The sequence below is a fragment of the Cryptotermes secundus genome, unplaced genomic scaffold, assembly GCF_002891405.2.
Source record: "Cryptotermes secundus unplaced genomic scaffold, Csec_1.0 scaffold60, whole genome shotgun sequence".
Lineage (NCBI taxonomy): Eukaryota > Metazoa > Arthropoda > Insecta > Blattodea > Kalotermitidae > Cryptotermes > Cryptotermes secundus.
This window is the reverse complement of record NW_019731568.1, coordinates 507835-528570: the sequence shown is the minus strand read 5'-3', so window position 1 is coordinate 528570 and position 20736 is coordinate 507835. Positions and strand designations below refer to the sequence as shown.

At 40.5% G+C, this 20736-nt stretch overlaps 1 protein-coding gene across 4 annotated transcripts in view; it reads left to right on the top strand.

Moving 5' to 3' along the window:
* Positions 1-20736, top strand: part of LOC111867047 (protein TANC2) — a 634194-nt gene that overhangs the window by 604382 nt on the left and 9076 nt on the right. For all 4 annotated transcript variants that reach the window (XM_023856516.2, XM_023856514.2, XM_023856515.2 and 1 more), the window contains 7 exons: positions 2047-2299; positions 3115-3321; positions 3943-4293; positions 7253-7672; positions 8500-8658; positions 9750-9918; positions 14046-14227. In XM_023856516.2, coding sequence (XP_023712284.1) covers positions 2047-2299; positions 3115-3321; positions 3943-4293; positions 7253-7672; positions 8500-8658; positions 9750-9918; positions 14046-14227 — 1741 coding nt within the window. The remainder of the gene's footprint in view (positions 1-2046; positions 2300-3114; positions 3322-3942; positions 4294-7252; positions 7673-8499; positions 8659-9749; positions 9919-14045; positions 14228-20736) is intronic.

Genomic DNA, 20736 nt, shown 5'->3' with positions numbered 1-20736 from the left:
TGTTATTTTGTGTAGGCTCCCTGTGTGCGTGCCGCTGCTTATCTTTAATACGTGTGCTTAGGACGGAGTTTATGTCATATATTGTGTAAAGTGTAACTGGATGCTTAAATATAATATTCTACTTTTTGTGTTTTGATTATCACTGTATAATTTCATTTTATGGTTGTTCTGTATGTGACTGAGTTCTACTTTATGAACTGTTCTTGTGTATGTTTTGATTTCATTGTGACTTGTTCAACATCCTAGGCTTCGCCAAAAAGGATTTATTGAATTTAAAGAATAAATGAAATTAAATGAAATTAAATTCTACAAACGGAACAGTATTATTGTTACAAAGTCCAATTGAACTATATTCAACATTTTATAACTGAGAAAGGTAACCAGTAAGGCTCATAGTTTGGATTGGGTTTTTATGAATGAATGTTTTTGTTCCTTTTCTTCCTTTGTAAATACTGAATATTAGTAATTTTCTGTTCATACCAACTGCATTCCCCCAGGTTTGAACAAAGATTTTATGGTTTAGCATGAAAGATTACAGACAAGAGTACTTTAGAACCTGCCTTGAGGAGAGTGTTTAAATCCAAACATTGTAGATGGAATATATATGGGGAAGGGTTAAATATTCATGGCTGTATAGAAGGCTGAAGTGTTGTACATTCTGAAAAAGAAAAATATATATCAATAAGTTGGAAAGAAACAAAGGATCATAGTGACTTGGAGAGGTTTCTGTACAGAAAGGATGGTGTTTCACAAGATATCACTCTCACATATACTAATAGACAGATTTCAAGGTGAGCAGTGGCAATTTAAACAAAGTTACAAGTTACATTAGTTTTAAGAATGTGTCTTGCAATGTAGATTTCTGCAAAATAGGTGGCTGGTGGAGGTAGGCAGATACCAAGCTACCAATTTTTTTATATGTTAAAATATAGCAACAAGTGCTGCTCTTTGCAAGTGCAGTTTACAGAAATGAAGTATGGGTTCATGTGGATGGTGGACTCAGAAAATTGATCGAGGATTTTCATATGGATGTCTTTTGGGCAGTGATGCCTTGGAAGAATGAGTTGAGGTGAAAAAATTAAATTGGAAATGAATTTTGATAATATTGTAACGTGTTTCGTTACTGAAGACGCCATTCGGATTGTTAATCGGTTTATTTAACAACCTNGCTCTGCTTTTTGCCCTCAGAATGTATTGTAACGTGTTTCGTTACTGAAGACGCCATTCGGATTGTTAATCGGTTTATTTAACAACTTACCAATCTCAGCTACAGTTAATTACAACACTGTTGCGGGGTTTCACACTTTATAACCCTATTCACAATAATCTGTTTACTCTATCTTCAGTAGTCTACATGTATTCACAGTACGGGAGCTATATAAGTGTCACTGTATTACACACTCCAAATTATTTTTCAGTTATCACAAACGATCACCGATTATCACACATGTCCGGTTCTTCTTTCCACGACTGCTGCTATACTCCAACTGTCTTTGTAGGCTGCCACACTTTAACTTGTTTGCTGCCGACTAACTCGTAACTGTCTTCGGCCGCTGATACACTTTTAACTCGTTCACTGCTGACTGGAGAACTGTCTTTGGCCGCTGATACACTTTTAACTCCTTCGGTGGCTGTATAGTTCCCTTATATAGTTGCAGTGTCTGCCTGTTACGTAATGGGTACCGCTGTTGCCTGACGCCGTGTTGATAGCGGCGTTGCATACCATGTCACAGTGCGGAGAGGGGGGGACGGAACGCTGACTCACCCGCCACGTCACCGTGGCCAGAGTTGCCACGTCACTTCTGGGGGAGGGAGGGGTTGTCCTCCATTGTGCAACATGTCACTATGAATGGGATTGATAGTGATCACCACTCGTATTTTTTACATGGCACTGAACATTTTGGTTATAGTATCAGAGACTTAAGTCAGACAGGTCCAGTGACCACCTGTCTGTTATCTATCTGTCTGCTCTCTCTTTGTACCTATGAGTTTGTCAGTTGTCTTTTTGTGCTACATTAGTCATGAGTGACTCATTTCTGTTTGCAGTCTTGACAAAGTGAGTTCAAATGAGAACCTGCAAAAGGACCTACTGGACTACATTAACTTTCGCCTGAGCAACAGTCCCAGCATCCAGAGCAATGTGGCTTCAACTTCAGGGAAGCTTGATGGTGGTTCCAGCTCACAGTTCCGTTTCTCTCAGCATCTTCTTGGACTGAGCCGTGGATCCTTTCTCTTTGCCAAACTAACCCTTGATCTGCTGGAGAGAGGACATTTAGTGGCCAAGTCTTCTGGATATAAGGCATGTGCAAACAGGCTATTCTTGCAGGAATATTTTAATATTCTCTTTGTCATAGATGGAACATTTTGGAAGAATTACCTTTAGTCTTTGCCTCCTTTGGTAATTGTTACTCATAGTTGAACAATAAAGTTTATGAAATCACTGTATGATGTTGGAAACTGATTACTTATTTTGAAAAATATTGTTCATTGATGTGGGGGGTCATATTTAGGAAATTCATGACTTAGTATTTTATTATTTTATTTATGTGATTATGAAAAGATTCCCTTTCCAAGTGGCAGATTTTAATTAAAAATAATAAGATCACATTCTGAAGTACAGTTTGTACAGGCTTGAAATTTTCTTTCCTTTTAGGGCTCAGAACTTCTTCATGACATACAGTTATTAGCCTGTATGGTGTACCTGGTTATGATAATGTTTATGATGATGATGACAGATTTTATGGACAGTATATAGTAGACATACATGTATTATCAGCTGTTGTTTAAACTTAGCAGCTGTGAAATTTAGTTAAAAGAAATACATTATAAGAAAGAGAAAGAATTAGTAGAAGAAAGTTTCACATGGTGTGGTGTGTTTTTATTGTAGAGTTCATTGATTTTAGTGAAAATGCATTACATATATCAACAAGAGGAATACTAATTTTTTAAGTTTGTTAATGCAAATATTCTCTAATTGAGTATTTGTAAAACAAGGAGTTTTCTGTTTTTTGAAGACACTAAGAAATTACTGTCTCCGGTTCAGGAAAATGCAGTACTAATGTTTATTTTATTGCAAATTAAAAACAGTTGTTAACCAGTTGAAAATTTCTGCAGGTGCTTCCAGTGTCACTAGCCCAGATATTCTTACTGCACTTCAACCTTCGCTTCCCAACACTGCGGTCATTCGAGAAGGTGGCACCCATCCTTAGTGTGTGTCTAGCAGCCCTTTACCCTCTTACACTGCTAGAAATATATTATTCCATTAATGCCCTACACACGAATCAGTTCCTCCCGTGGGATGAATTTCTTCAGAGGTTCAAGGTGAGCAAGTTGATAGCCATCCAGTTCTTTGTTCTGTCCATTGCGATATTAGAAAGTACTGTGGTGAATAGCCGCAATGCTGAATTATTTTCAGTGATTGTTTCACATTTGTTACCCAAGGAATCACTAAATATTTGTATATGCTATCATTGTTCCTGAACCTGACTGAAGGTTCAGGAACACACGAGTGCCATGGTACAAGTTACTAGCTCAAGAAAACAGCTGCTAAGTAGAAAGTGGTTAGTGTTATAAATGATTGATGTGTAAAAATTGTACTACTGTAGATAGTTTTTGCTCTCATCTCAGTTCTTAAAATTTTTCAAAAAATTTTCATCCTGGTTTTATCTGTAACTGGAAAATTCATTTTCCTGCATATGTACTGGTCAAAAGATCCTTTACCATGTAGTTGGTCTGTCACTTAGAATATATGTTTTCATTAACAAATAAGGAAGTACACTGAGATGTATTCCAATGCAGTTTGTATGATGTGGTTTTAACTAAACAATAATCATAGAAGTGGGGCACTTTGTTGTAATGAAGTTTTAGGACCACAGGAATGTATAATGTGGTCCCATGGTTAATTTTTCCTGTACTTATTATTCACCTTTGTTCTATTTTCAGCTGTTGTCAGGTCTGTTGGTCAAGCGACTAGACAACACTTATATGTTCTTCCACCCATCGTTCCGAGAGTGGCTCATCCGTCGTGACGAAGGCGAGAGCAACAAGTTCCTGTGTGACCTACGTTCAGGTCATGCCGGCATTGCATTCCGGATGTCTCGTGTTCAAGCACCCCTTGATGCAGAAAAGACCTTGGAACTAGGACATCACATCCTGAAAGCCCACCTATACAAGAATATGACTTTACACAAATACTCGTCAAGAGACCTCCAGGCTCATTGGGTGGCCAGTAGTTCTGAGGATGTTTCAGCAGCCCTCTGCACTCTCAGGAACATCTACAGCCCCAATGTTAAAGTATGTTATATATTGTTTAGGTCCCTGAATAATAATCTGCATATCTCTCTCTAGCCTTTCATCACACAGATCAGGATTTCTCAGCTAGCTTACTTCATCATTTTTAATGAGCCTCTGAAGGTTTGTGTGACAGTGGTCAGTTATTTGTTATAAAATTATTACATTGGACATGGACCCTCTTAGGTATATGTAAATTATACAATAATTTGGAAGCTGGATGTGCTTCCATTATCAGACAGAAAAAAAAGGGAAAATTATCCTATTCAGTTGGGCCTATTAGACAGAGACAGTCTTGGTTACCTGGAAATAAAAGAACATAAAGTAGGATATGCATTTTACTACTGTCGGGTTTCATATGGGAGATAGATATGCAAGGGGGGCTCAAAACAACATGTCAACAACATGATGTCTGTTGACATCATATTTCACCAGTGGGATAAGAGAGTATAAACTTACAAGAACTAAATAGTTAGTATAGTTACATACAAGAACTAAACCCAAAGATGAAAAACAGGAATCCAGAGACTATGTATAGCATTCCATGCAAAAGTGGAAAAAGATATGTAGGAAAGATGGTTAGATCACTTTACACCAAAGTCCTGAAGCACAAACAGAACACAAAAATGGGAGATATAACCATATCAAAAATAGCAGAACACTCCTAGATGAGGACCACAGAATACAATGAAACAAGACAGAAATGTTTTACAAAGAAGAAAACAGGATCATCAGGGAACACAAAGATACAATTTTCATCAAAACAGGAGAATGGGTAATCAGCCAACCAAGTGTAGATATCAGCTTCTAGTGCTACAGAATAGGAAGTAAGTCTTTGGTTTTAAGTTGTTTATACTCTGAAAAAGTTAAATAGTTCATGCAGTGTGACTGGTTAAGATTTTCTTATTTCATAATAGAGCAGGCTACAAACACATACAGGACAACATTAAAGAACCCTCTTCTCAAGAAGGACAGGGTGGCACACGTTCAGCCCCCATCGAAAGAAATAATAAGAGGGACGACACGAACCAGCTTGGTTCACGAATTCCAATAGAATCTTAACAAACTAACTATAAATATTTTAAGGTATTGGAACAGCTGCTGTAGTTGTAAAGACCTTAGATTTTACAGCCAATTGTATATTGTTTATATTGTATGCATATATTTTAACTTGTAGAAAATGTACTGTAATGGGGGCTTCTAACAGTATTGATGTAAAGGTGTCCCTCTGAAGATGGTCTCTGAAGGCCGAAACATGTAAGGGCATGAATACTTGAAATAAGAAAATCTTAACCAGTCATACTGGATGGAACTATTTAACATTTTCATAATATTAGTGTGACGGACCAGAATGAATCAAGTCAAATTCATTGTTTATACTCATTGCTCCAGCTGGTAGTATTTCACATAAACAGGTATCTCAGTTGCTTTGAACCTGTTTTCATTTCTCTCTCTCACACTTGACATTTGATGGTAGCAGAATGTATTTTCTGCTCATAACCTATTTCATTGCCCAGTGGTTAAGACTAGCTTTGCCTATTGCGCCCAACTGAGTAGAGTTCTTTCCTCCTATTGTGCATCTGATGATGGAGTCAGATCAAGCTTTGGAAATGTACCACTATTTAAATATACCTATGATAATGTACAGTGTCCAACATAATAATTTTATAATTGATTCTTCTGAACACATTTCACACAGTACGGTAATATTAGTGAGATCTTGTTCAGTCTTTTTATTTAATTATTTTTCATCTTATTAGGCTGTGCTGCTCTTCTGTTGTTAAACTGGTACTCTCTTGGTCCTTTTTACTTTTGCTTGTATTTTTTTTACATGCTATGCCATTTATAGGATTACCAGTAAGTAATTTGTCACCTGGCCATGTTACAGGTGCTATGTAGAGTTACCTTAGCGGTGAAATTGCCACCTTTCTGTCTTCAAACTTGCAAGATATTCAGGTTCCCATATCCTATACGTGTTGTCTCCACCACAGTTATGGTGTCATGCCTATCCATTGTGGATTACTCCAGCTTCCACTTCCCCCTTTCTGGTCAAAAGATAGACTTAGCTAGTCTCCCCAGCTGTCTGGATTTCTGGGTTATTATGTACTGAGATAATAGAAATATAGGACTATCCATACTGAAAGAAGGGAACCTCATCATATACCTAGACAAATAACGACAGTGGACCTGAAAGCCAAAACCTTGTCACTGATGACCATTCTTGATTTTAATATTGTTTCATATTTATTTTTGTTCTTAAAATGTTGTTAGTTGGATACATCGTCTTGTAAAGTATAGTGCGTATTACAGAAAAAACTATGTGTGAACAGGATAATGAAATATGAAGAATAATATGAATATAGTTTTATGCATGCATATATATTTGCATGTGCATGCACACAAACAACAACATCAAAACAAGCAACTGTAAAACAGCCATTGCTATGTAACAACCCCACAAGCAAGCGTGTTTCCATTGCAACAAGAGAACAGCAATAATGGAAGAGACGTTTCCTATGCCATCCATACCAGAGTGTTATTACCAGGACCAGTTAGCAGTTGCATTGAGTCAGAGAGCTGATGGGGTTCATTATTAGCTGTTGCTGTTAGAAGCTGGTAGCTGAGGCCAGAGACAGTTTGGGAACCTAGAGGCAGGGGAATGTCTGCCACTGGAAGCCACTGCCAAGCAATGGCAGTGAAGACATGACTGCAGACAGTGTGTTTGTAATAGTGAACTGTAAAATGTAACCGCATGCTGTATCAAAGTGTGCAGTGAATTCAGCGTCAATCCAAAACCTGTCTGTAGCCACACTGATATAAATGATAATATCTTATGCCTTATACAAGTTATTATACACAATTTGTGTAGTGTGGTGCCATGTGGAAAGGGTTATGCACTGGTATAATCTGTAAAGCATTGTTCTTATAATATTTTATTTTAATGAAAATTGTGTTGGTACAGGTGTCTCGTCTATTACTGCTGGCTGGAGCATCTCCAAATCACACAACAGAGTTCCTGGGCAATGCACCAGTGTTGTGCATGTATGCACATGAAGGTGTTGCTGAGATGGTATCTGTACTGCTGGAGTTTGGTGCAGATGTGGAACTGACCAACAGTCAGGGCTGCACAGCTCTGTCGCTGGCATCAACACGAGGCCACTGTGAAGTTGTGCGCCAGCTGGTGGCAGCTGGGTCCAGTCTGGGACATGCAGACACAGCTGGCCGTTGTCCCCTAGTTCATGCTGCAAGAAATGGTCGCCTGAATGTAGTGGGATATCTCTTGGCATGTGACTGGGTGCTCCGCAACCCTGAGACAGAAGTGGAGCTGTGCGAGGCAGCACAGCAGGCTTTAGTGGCAGCTGCTGCTCAGGGGCACACTGAGGTGAGTTTCAGCACTTATAGCACTGATGAACTACTTTCCTTCAGCTGTCAAAATTATTCACCTTAATTCCTTTTTCTTATGGAACTTGAACATTCATCACTTATCACCAAAGCTAAATATTGAACGCCATCATGAGCCAGTTTAATCTAGTCCACACCTTGGCAACTATATCTGTAAGATCATCATGAACTTTTAAAAGTTAGGAACTCTGGACTGTTTGGTCTTACCTAAAATCTCATCTTGACAAGCATCATTGAATGATCAAAGATTCAGCAGTCAGCCATGCTTTATAGGGTACAGAATGTCATTGTATTTCACTAAAGATTCATCATATTGAAAAGAGTAGTTTTATTAATTTTGTAGATCTTACTGTGCTGGAGGCCTGTATTTTTCATGTATCAGTTGTTTGTACCACTTTTGACAAAACTGATTAAGATGTAAAGTGTATTATAATAATAATAAGCAAAATCATATTCAGTTTATGACCTTTAATGGAGGGACAAATCCCTCCCCCAAAATCATATTTCAACAGGATCTGTTGAGTGGTTTCAGAGAAGAAACATGTGGACAAATGTGACCTTCCCTTAATGCAAGGATTGCACTAAGGGAAAGCCATCAAGGGCGTTTCTTCTCATAAAATGTATTTGTGTGAAGGAGACCAACATTTTTGACAGCAGCATATTTGGGTTATGAACTTATGTAGCAAAATATAGATTTTGTTAATTAATTTTAAGCCCCACCCCAACCCTCTCCAGATACATAATTATGTCACATCTTTACAAGTACCTAGCAGTATTTCCTCTTCTGATATTTCTGACTGTTCTCAGATTGTGGAGTATCTCTTGGATATGGCAGAAGTTAAGGCAGATGCCCATGACACACTGACTGGAGAAACAGCACTGACTGTGGCATCTTCTAATGGCTGCCACAATGTCTGTACAGCCCTGCTCAGCCGAGGGGCCAGCATTTCTGCTGTCAACAGGAAGGTGAGCTATAAACATGACTATTATCTCTACTTTGTTGTGCTTATGCGTTACTTCATCAGTATATATAAGTTTGCCAGTGAATGTAGTCTGAAGATTGTTATACATATATGACAAATTAGAGAGAGTGGCTAGGAAGCACTGTTGGAATGTATTAGAGACCTTTAAATTTCCCTGAAAGGACTGCTGGAAATGACAAAAGGCCTCAGACAGTTTCTGAGTTCCTGAATTGGGTGCATCTGAAAATTTGAGGCAGGTGCATTTTGGTGTCCCATTAAATACATGCTCTTGTGACCCCACAGTGCTTGTTTATTTGTATTTATTGTTTCTAATTGACAGTTTAAGGGATCATATTTAACTTCAAAATCTCTGTCCTGAAACTTGACATATAAGTCTGTTTTCTCAAGGGATTCTAAGTTGTCTCCACATTGAAGATGTCACACTTTTTATGAAATCCACATTTCAGATAAGTATTCAATGCAAGCAGATGGTTGATGCCTTTGCTTATATCTCTGTCAGACTGACCAGTATACAAACTAAGATAGTTTAAACTATTTCAAAATATGGCAGAAGATTACAATACTGTTATCAAATTACAAAATAAGTGTGAGTAAATCAAGTTTTCTTGACAGCTGCAAGGGCATACTGCTCAGACAGATTTGTTTATAACCAGTAATACCAAAATTTCAGCCATCTAAACTTATGAAATGGGAAGAATGTCATGGATTTTGTACAGGGGTAGAGTTTGAAAAAGTATGAAACTTCTTAAATAATTTTTTAGTCAAATGGCAAGAGAACAGCATTTTTACTGCATAACATACTTTGGTGCACTGCTGATAACTGATAAACTGTTGTAGTGTCTAGACATATGTGCTAAGAGCTGTTATTTCTTTAATATGGCAGGCTCATGCAGTTTAGTACATACTGATTATTACTTTTTAACACAGTTTAGTTAACAGAAGAGCACCCATCTCAGCATTTAATATTTTATGGAGAGGAAACTGGCTTCAGACCTGTGGGTATATTCAAATTAGGGAGTGACACAGAGTAGTTTGTTTTGGGTCATTTATAAAAAGCGCCTCCATGCTCTGCAGGAAATGGCTCCCCTGCTTCTAGCAGTGAAAGAAGGCCATTGGGCTGTGGCAGAGAAGCTTCTGCAGAGCCATGCACCTTTGGAACAATGTGACCCTGTGGGTCACTCTCCTCTAATGCTTGCTGCCTCAGAGGGGCATGTTGGGCTGATAGAACTGCTACTGGATAAAGGTGAGTTATAATGGTTTGTCTGAAATGTGTTGCATTTGAAAGCTACTCTGCCAGAAATTTGTATTCTAAATGATCACAGAGAATGCTGCTTACCAGTCAGAGTGCAGCATTAGAAGTGCTTCTCTTCTCTTTATTTTCTTATTGTTTTTCAGCTATCATACGTAGATTAGATCATAGAGCCTGTTCATATTTTCTAAAGTTTTGGAACAGTGAATTACTATATTTTAGACATTCGGTGTTACTTCTTGAATAAGGAATTGATCTGTCATCGAGGCCTCTATGTATGCAGAAGAAATTTCAGCAAAATATGGACACATAATTGTGCCTTTAGTGAAATTTGAATGTGCAGTCTCTGTGTTGGTGTGGTTCAAAACCATACATGCCTTGGATCATATTACTGGTTTCAGATATACATATACACCTTTGTACAGTGTTTTAAGTAGAACTTCAAATTTTGAAAAAGGAATATCTAAAAAGAAGAGGTGGCATCATCATTCTGCTTTCTTCTTCAAAGAAATTTTTGTGAATGTATTGTGACGTGTTGCGCAATGCAGGACACCCCTCCCCCACCAGTGGTGACATAACACCGCTGTCGTCACTAGAGTTGCAGGTGGATGAACCCCCCTTCCCCTACCCCACCAGTGGTGATGCGGCCAAAAGATACCGCGGTTGCTAGGCAGCAGTAAACAACTCATGACAGTGATGCTAGCAACACAGAGCCAGACAACAGTAGTGCCTATTACGTGGCTGTTTTCTGTGTTGTCCGGAACGAGGCTACATAAGGAACAGTGAAGTCTATTTACAGTTAGTTCCAAGCAAGCCTACGAGTCAGTCACAGCTCTCAAGTGAACGAGTTAGTTCTCAGTTTCTTGAGTTACGAGTTAACAAGTCAGCCAGGCAGTCAACCAGCATTTGCAGTGTAGTATTTGTGATACTGCTGGTGGCAGTAATGTTGAGCTTGTAAATTGTGTGATTGTAAGAGCGAATGTGAAATAAAATTTGCTATATCCAGTAAGGTGTGAAGTTATTTGTCATGTTATACACCGAACATGTGACAATATGAAAGAGAACTGGTTTGACCACTGTGTGATAAGTTTTAATCGTGTTAAGTTACTGAGTGTGCTAGTCCTGGAGAAGTTTTGTGGGTTGAAGTCCAGATCTGACTTATGTTCAATATTGTAATAATGAGAATATAGGCTTATGTAAGTTGAAGAAAGATGATTGTTTCTGCCTAAATGGGAAGTATGTGCTTCTAAAACTGAAAGTTTCAGAAGAATACAGATATTTTTGTTTTCTTTTATTTTTAAAGTGAAATCTGTTATAAATATGGATGTGAGATCCCTTCCCCTCTTTTAAGGGTTCAGTACTCTTTGAATTGTCACAGAAGGCAGATATTTGTCTTGAAACATCCAAATTCTAGTCACTAGAGAAGTAACAATCTCTTAAATAACACAAAATTGCATCAGGTTTATCATACTTTCAGTTCCACCCTTTCCTATATCTAACCAAGAACATTTTAAAACTCAGTGTCCCCCACTACATTTAATATACAGTGGAACCTCGCTTAACGAGCGATGTTTCGCATAACGAGTGATGAGAGGGGAAATCCCAGATTGTGCGCTTGCTACATCAGTCAGTGTTTAGCACTTATTCTGCTAGCATCTTAGTGTTGCTTGTGATCACACATTTTTCCAAACTTGTGTTCAGACATATTATTTGTGATTTTTTTTTGTGCAAAGTTTAATAACCCTTGAAAAAATGTCCCTGAAGAAAAAGTCGCAAAAATACAGCCATAAGAAAATAAAAATAACTGTAGAAATGAAACGTAAAATCATTTAAAAGCAAGAACAAGGTGTGAGCGTGGCTGATCTAGCATGCACATACAATCGGTCTACATCAACGATTTGCACGATTTGGAGTTGTATTGTGTTTCACAGGAAGAAGTTGTGGAGGAGAGTGTGTCAGAGGAGGAGGAGAAGGTAACAGCAAAGCAACAATCTTCGGGCGCAATAAGAGAAATGTTGAAAGCATGGGAAACTGTTGCATCGTACATTGAGAAGCGTCACCCTAATAAGGCAGTGGCTATGCGCGCTACAAATTTATTTAATGATAATGCTGTGTCTCTAGACAGCTTTCTAGTAAAAAAAGAATTAGTTGTGTATCATAAATAATAAACTAATTATTTCTATTCTTTTTTCTGCAAATCGAATTCACATTCCAGGTTGGTTCATTCCGCATAGAAGAAAAGATGAAGGTGGTTCACGGTCCTTAACAATGTATATATAATTTTCTTTGAATAAACGTTATACATAACATTTTTTGAGTATTATTTTCGGCATGGAACGCATTATCGTATTTTACATTAATTTATATGGAAAAAATTGTTTCGCTTAACGAGTGTTTCGCATTACGAGTAAGATTCTGGAACGAATTATGCTTGAGAAGCGAGGTTCCACTGTACATACTAAAATGCATTGATCAAGGGCATATAAATTTACTGGTCTGAAGTCTTATGATGAATTTAAATGGTGCAGCAAAAATAGTTTATGAAATAACAGCTTGATTTCTTGGTAAAGGAGTTTAACCCTTTGCACACCACATTCTGATTAGACTGGTGCAATATTAATCACACAGTAGAGCATTTCTGTCAATTGATGGTGCCAAGTATTATGTACTGATATCTAAAAGAAAGAACAAGCTTTCATCCTATCCACATCTGTGGGCAATGGAAGGTAATCCACAGAAGTATTGTGGGATTTTAGAGTGCAGTGGCATTTACCTCCAAGCAGGGGCTGCGTCATAGCTCAAGCAGTTAGTCGCTGGCTTCCCATCTTGGCGGCCCGGGTTTGATCCTGGTCTGGTCAAATGGGATTTGTGGTGGAAAGTGGTGCTGGGACAGGTTTTCTCCGAGTACTTCGGTTTCCCCTGCAAATCTTCATTCCACCAAATGCTTTACAATCACCCTAACCTATCATCTGGGGTTGGTACAATAGGCCAGAAGTGGCCACAGTACAAGGGACTTAGTCCCACCCCACTAGCAATAAAAAAAATGCCTCCAAGCAGCCTTGGTGTTTCTGGCAGGTAGCTCTGTGGGAGGGCCTGGCAGTTACTGGGTTAATGGACAGTTGTGAATGTGTGCTTACAATATGACTAGATCTGATATGATGTACAGAGTCACCCAGAAGTCAGACCCCATTGCAATTTGTATACGCCATACTGAGACCAGGAAGTAAGTACTGTGGATCAGCCATGTCTCTAGCTGTTATGCTTCATTCTCCATTGTACTCTATTGGTCTAACCATTCATGTTCATAACGATAAACACATGAGATAAGCTTCACTAGTGACAAGAGCTGTTTGGTACAGGCTACAATGGGCTGGAAGGGAATTAGCACTGGGCAAATTATGGGGAACCTTGAGCACCATCATTCTCACATTCTATGGGACTCCCTTCTAAGGCCTCAATATAGTGCCCCATAAGATTCCGAATTATTTCTTAAATGTTTTTAGTTTATATTATGTTGTTACTTGATTAGTTTTGTTGTTAAAATAATGTCTATATTCTCAGGTGAATTATGCTGACAGAATTATCACATGAACAAGGAAGAAAGATGGAAAGAATTTCATAATGATTATTTTAAAATATATACTCTTTTTCTGATATTATTAGGATGATTAAATCTGGGGGAATGAGATAGTCAGGTCATGTATCATGCACAGGGAAAGTGAGAAGCAAGTACAGATCAGAAGATCTCAAAGGAAGAGGCTGACCACACTTAAAATTAATGTTAGAGAAATACGGTGTCATGACGCAGATTGAATTTAGCCCGCTCTGGATTGTGTTTGGTAGCAGGCTTTTATGAACATGGTGATGTATCTTCAGGTTCCAGAAGAGCATGGAATCTCTTGATTGGTTAAATAAGTGTCAGCTTCTCAAGGAAGACTGTGTATCCTGGAGTTTGTTAGCATTCATAGTTGTTAAATTTTTACTGAATACATCGATAGATTCAAAGCATGGAAACTTAAAGTATACTTATCCCTCTAAGTGAGAACCTGGGGGACAGATTATGGATCATTAGCATTTTGGTACATTCTTCTGCACATTAATTTGTTCTGCTGTTGGTGCAGGGGCATGTAAGCTGCGGCAGGATCGGGAGGGACTTACTGCCTTGGGCTGGGCATGCCTGCGTGGAAGAGTGCAGGCTGCACAGTGCTTGCTGGATCGTGGAGCAAATGTGAACCATGCAGATAAGACAGGACGCACTCCCCTTGACCTCGCAGCTTTCCAGGGAAATCCCAGTTTGGTTCAGGTGAGGGCATATGTGCTAAGTGACCCTGTGAACTAGTTGTTTCATAAAGAGAATTTTTTTAAAATTGCTGACCTATAGATGTAGTGTTTGGAAGACTTTATAAAAGATCATTGTTTTTTTATATTACAGTAGAATAAAAATCACTGTAGCACCAGTGGGGCAAGCTCTAGGAACTTGAAGGGTAACCATTAAAGAGGCATAGTTTTGTTTCAGAAATAAAATAAAATATGAGTTAAATAAATAAGAGTAAATAAAATATACTACTCTGTCCAAAAAGTATCTGACCTTGGGCGTGGTTACAGTACCTAATTGCCTTAAAAGTAGGCCCCTTGTGACTCCACACACTTAGCCCAGAGGTCCTTCCATCACTGGAAGAAATTCTGGAAGGCTTCTTTTGGAATCGCGTGCAGCTGCGCCGTTGCGATCTGTATGATGTCCTCGCGGCTGTCAAAACGGCAGCCTTTTAGCGGTTTCTTCAATCTCGGGAACAGCCAGAAATCACAAGGAGTCATGTCAGGAGAGTAGGGAGCCTGGCAAACCTGCTGAATGCCGTGCTTGGCCAGGAAACTCTGGATCAGGTGTGATGAAGGAGCTGGGGCATTGTCATGATGAAGCTGCCAGTTGTGTGCGTCCCACAGCTCTGGTCTCTTGCACTGAACTCCATCACGAAGATGGCGGAGGACTTGTTGGTAGTACTCCTTATTGACAGTCTGGCCTAGTGGTGCGTACTCATGATGCACAACACCCCGGTAATCGAAAAAAACAGTCAGTATCACCTTCCCATTGCTCCGAACCTGCCGTGCTCTTTTGGGCCTCGGGAATGTTGGATGCTTCCATTGTGACGCTTGGACCTTGGTTTCCGGGTCATATCGGTACACCCACGACTCGTCACCAGTGATCACAGTCTTCAGGAACTCAGGATCCCTGTTGGTGCACTCCAGCATGTCCTGCGCGACCTCAAGACGGAGTTGTTGCTGCTCTGGCGAAAGCAGCTTGGGCACAAAGTTTGCCGCTACTCTTTGCATGCCCAAATCCTCAGTTAAATTTGTGTTTGAGGAACCTGTGCTGATCCCAACCTCATCAGCAACTTCACAGATGGCCAAACGACGGTCCTCCATGATCAGTATCCGCACTTTTTCAATGACATCAGCATTGACGGTCTCCTGGAACGCTGCTCACTGTCCGCCGACATACAGCGATGTTTAAAGCAGTTGAACCACTCTTTGAGTGACCCCAATTGCATCATTGCCGAAAGCCTGCTGAATTTTGTGAATTGTTTCCGCTTGGGTATCCCCAAGTTTCTGACAAAACTTAATGCAGTATCGCTGCTCCAAGCGTTCTGTCATCTTGAGCAAAACGAGAATGCGATGAACACGTGTTACACCACTTCACTCTCAGGCAGCTACAGACGCATCTGGCAGTGTTGCGAATTAGCAAAAAATCACGCATGCTCATGAAAGTCCCTTCTACCACTACGCCTCCATGACGGTCCTCCATGATCAGTATCCGCACTTTTTCAATGACATCAGCATTGACGGTCTCCCGGAATGCTGCTCACTGTCCGCTGACATACAGCCATGTTTAAAGCGGTTGAACCACTCTTTGAGTGATCCCCATTGCATCATTGCCGAAAGCCTGCTGAATTTTGTGAATTGTTTCCGCTTGGGTATCCCCAAGTTTCTGACAAAACTTAATGCAGTATCGCTGCTCCAAGCGTTCTGTCATCTTGAGCGAAACGAGAATGCGACGAACACGTGTTACACCACTTCACTCTCAGGCAGCTACAGACGCATCCGGCAGTGTTGCGAATTAGCAAAAAATCACGCATGCTCATGAAAGTCCCTTCTACCACTATGCCCAGTTTCCCCACCCCTTTGGCCATTACTTACAGCAGAAAAAATAAAGTCGGATACTTTTTGGACATACTGTATATGTAATTTTAAGCATCTGGTTTATGCTTGTGGTGAAAATAAACATCCCAGTAATTTGTTCTTTATCCCATTTGTATTTAGTACTGGTATTGCACTGTTGGCTATAAGTCACATACGGAATGATGAATTGTAGGTATATAGTGACAGGAAGTGCTTGTTTTCTGTTGTTTCATTTAGAGGTAGGTCATATACAGAGGGGTGCAAAAAAATGTCCACACTCTTTGATAGTCAATATCTTTGGAACAAAATGACATGTAGTTACAATTCTTGCATGGAGAGAGAGAGATAGTCATTGTATGTGTTCGAAGTGACCACCATCAGCGGCTAAACAGAACTGATGCCGTCGAACTGCTGAGCGAACTACAGCTGTCAGTGTGTCCGGTGTGATGGATGCACACAATGCTTCGATGGTTTCTTGTAGTGTGTTCAGTGTAGCTGTCTTTTGCTGATGAACTTCATCCTTCCAGGTTCCTCATAGGTAGAAGTTGAGAGGTGTTAGGTCTGGAGACCGTGGTGGGTACTCAGTAGCGCCTCTTCGACCTATCCATCGTTCAGGTAGAGTGTCATCCACGTACACCCTGACATCTCGATGGTAGTGAGGTGGAGCACCATCTTGTTGTAGGTAAAATCTCTCATCTCCAAACAGCTCTCGAATGTCAGGGAAAATTGATGTCTGAAGCATATTGAGATACACCTGACCAGTTACGGTACGTTCAAAGAAGAAAGGACCAATGAAACCGCGCGATGACAGACCACACCACACATTAACACCCGGTAGATTCACTTCCTTGCCCACATGAACGTGTGGATTTACAGGAGCCCAATACACACAATTGTGGCGGTTAACAGTACCGTTCATTTTGAATTGCACCTCATCAGTACCGCTTCAATACAGCCTTGTGTTGCTCAAAGAACAGCCTTTCAGCCATTGTTGCTGCTGTCTTCTGCTCACAGCGTGCATGCAGCACGACACTCACATGACTCATGTGACCTCCACCATCTGTTGAGAAAACATTACACTACACTACCGCGCAAGAATTGTAGCTACATGTCATTTTGTTCCAAAGATATTGACTGTCAAAGAGTAAGTACATTTGTTTGGACACCCCTCTATTTATCAAACTAATATCAGTGTAAATGTATGCAAATGAATGAAAGAACTGTTGTTCCCACCTTCCTTCCACCCCCTTAGCACCCTCAGCATGTCAAAGACTTCATTCTTTGCTAATGATAAGGTGATTAGAAAACTGTCTGTCCTCTTAGCCCGTGCTAGGGTATCCTAGCCCTATTAGCTATGCATGCTAAAAGACAAAAAATATGACACCTTCCTCCCTTCTGTGTTTGTGTACAGAAAGAATGATCTCTCTGCAAAGTAGGATTTTAGTTTTTTTACAGCAGCAGCTGTGAAGAGTTCCATGTTCTGGGATGTAATGTCATGTAATCCGTTGAAAGTCATCTGACTTTTTGGTGGAACATGTCACCTCTCTTTTCAGGGTCAAAGAATAGTACTGTTTGCCACCTGTTTCATGGTGGTTTCTTGCTTGACTGTTCTTTGACCCTGAAGATAGAGGGGCTATGTTCCTTCAGAAAGTCAGTTGGCTTTTAGTGAACTACATGGCATTGTATCCCAGAAGATAGAACTCTTCTATAAAGTAGTTTAAGGTGATTTTTTCCAGTCTTTATTTATCCCATCCTCCACTGGTCATAGCATTTCAGGTCCTTCCATTTGGGTACTTGGCACCCTCATCTGGTTGATTCAGAGATGTTAATAAGGAGTCACATGAGAGAATGATAATGTATGGAAAGCGGGGAAGGAAGCCATCATAACCTCTTTCAGCATATAGTGATAACATTTGTTTTAACGAGCTAGTAAAGCTATAAAAGACCTCATTCAGGACAGCTGGTATTTTTGCCAAGATCTGGCAATGATTGATTGTTACTGAATGGTGTGGTTGAATGGTTAGCAATTCTCAGTTGTCCTTCCATTTGTTGTTATATAACCTGTGCAGCTGAGAAAACATTGTTAAATGAACCGAGAATTTACTTAATACATTTTGTAGTGGGAGTGGAGGCCAAGGCAGGAAATTACAGACTGCATTACAATGATCAATGGAAACCCAAATCTGAAGGTTTTGGGCATGCATACATGACTCAGGACATGATACAAGGTGGTTCAAATATGACCGGGACTGATTTTTTTTTTAAACCAAAATTGCCAAACACTTACTTGCACTTCAACGTACTCCCCTCCGGAGTCAACACATTTTTTCCAACGTTTCTGGAAGCATCCTAATGCCCTTTTCAAAAAAGTCTTGTGGTTGGCGGTGTATCCACTCCCAAACATTCTGGATGACGGTGTCGTTGTCCACAAACCGCATGCCTTGCAAGTCTGATTTGAGCCTTCTGAACAGGTACAAATCACTTGGTGCCAAATCGGGACTGTACAGCGGATGTGTCAGAAGGTTCCATTTCAGTTTCCGGAGGGTTTCCATTGTTGTTTTGGCCGTATGGGGGCGTGCATTGTCTTGAAGGAAGGCTACCCACTTTCCACCTCTCTTCTGCTTGGATCAGATCTTTTCCTTCATGTCTGTTGCCAGGAGGTCTGAGTAATAAGCTGCATTGACTGTTCTGGCATCTGTCAGAAAGTCTACATGGATAACCCCCTGCCAGTCCCAGAAGAACGTTGCCATCCCTTTTCCTGCCAAATGGCTCCCCGTGCTCTCTTGGGTTTGGGAGAACTGGTATGCCGCCACTTGCGTGATGATTGCTGGGACTCGGGAATGAAGTAGCGCACCCACGTTTCATTGGTGGTCACTATAGACTTCAAAAATGCATCACCTTCATCTTCAAACTGCTGTAGGAGACGACGGGCAACTTGCATGCACACCATTTTGTTCACGTCCTTCAAAGTGCATGGTACCCACCATGCATTCACCTTGCAATAGTGCAGGTGATATTTCACGATGTCTTCAACACTACCAACACTGATGGACAGCATTGCTCCAAGTTCCTTGATAGTGATGCGCCTATTCTCACGAATAAGTGCGTCTGCATGATCAATGTTTGGCTTGGTGACGGATGTTCGCGGCCGACGATCATGCGGTTCATTCTCCATGCGCTGTCTGCCCTCTCTGAAGCACTTACACCACTCAGACACACGGGTCCGTGAGAGACACTCTTCCCCATACTGTTGTTGGAGTCTGTGGTGAATTTCAGCGGACGGGACGTTTTCTCCAACGAGGAATTTGATCACAATGCGTTGTTCCATGCTCCGCGGTACCTTCTATATGTTCATCCCTCTAGCAACTCCCAGACAGCACTGAACAGGTTCTAACCCTAACAGGAGGGAGAGTGGAGGTTGTGGTTACAATCTCTCAAGGTCGCACAGCTTCCGCGCAGTGCGGCTTGTTTACAAAAAAATCAGTCCCGGTCATATTTGAACTACCAAGTAAAAGAACCCATTCTATAGGTGGGATCTAAAAAAATTATCTTGAGACATGTCTATGATAAACCCTTCAGAATCAGATTCGCTAATAGAAGGGTTTCAGCCCGAGAGAAAGGGGGGACTAATCTGGTACACAGATGGCTCCAAGACAAGTAAAAGCACTGGAGCTGGGGTGTATTGCCATGTTACAAGGCAGAAGTGTATGCCATTAAGCCATGCACAGTTGAAAAATTAGATAGGAACTATAAAAACAGAAACATCTGCATTCTGTCAGACAGTCAAGCTGCAATTAAAGCACTTGGCAAATACCAGATCACCTCAAGACTGCTCTGGGACTGCCATCAATCCCTCATATAACTGGCCAAACATAACAGAGTTCAGCTGATATGGGCACCAGGTCATGAGGGTACTGTTGATACTGAAACGGCAGATCAGTTGGCAAGACCGGGATCTGAACATCCATTCATAGGACCTGAACCAGCTTTCAGCATCTCAGTAGGAGAGTATTGCAGGGAATGAAACCGCAGATCAACTGGCAAGAACAGGATCTGAACATCCCTTCATAGGACCTGAAACAACTTGCAGCATCTCAGTTGGAGTTGCCAAGAAAATGGTGAGGGAGTGGATGAACAGAAATTACAGAAAACCTTTGGAATCTGTAACTGGACTCAGACAGGCAAAGGGACTTATACTAGGGTCCTCTGCCAGAAGAATGAAGGATCTGTTGAAATTAAACAGAGATCAACTGAGATGGGTGGTAGGACTATTTACAGGACACTGTCACCTAAAAGGACACCTTTCCAAGCTGGGATTGACAGATGATCCCACCCGTGAAAGGTGCCTAGAAGAAGGTGAATCAGTCACACATATCCTATGTGATTGTGAGGCCATGGCTTTTTTAAGGTTTCATCACATGGGCCAGTTCTTTATGGGACCAAGTGACTACTATGATGCCCCATAAACAAAGTCCTACATTTCATACAAAGTGTAGGATTAATAAAGGGTTAATGAAAAGGGGAAGCACAATAGATCATTTAAGGTCACGGTTCAAGGGGCCGTATAATTATGGCCCACCCCTCATACATTCATACTACTTGTGGAAATTAATCTGTGGCATACTCTGATTGGGGGAG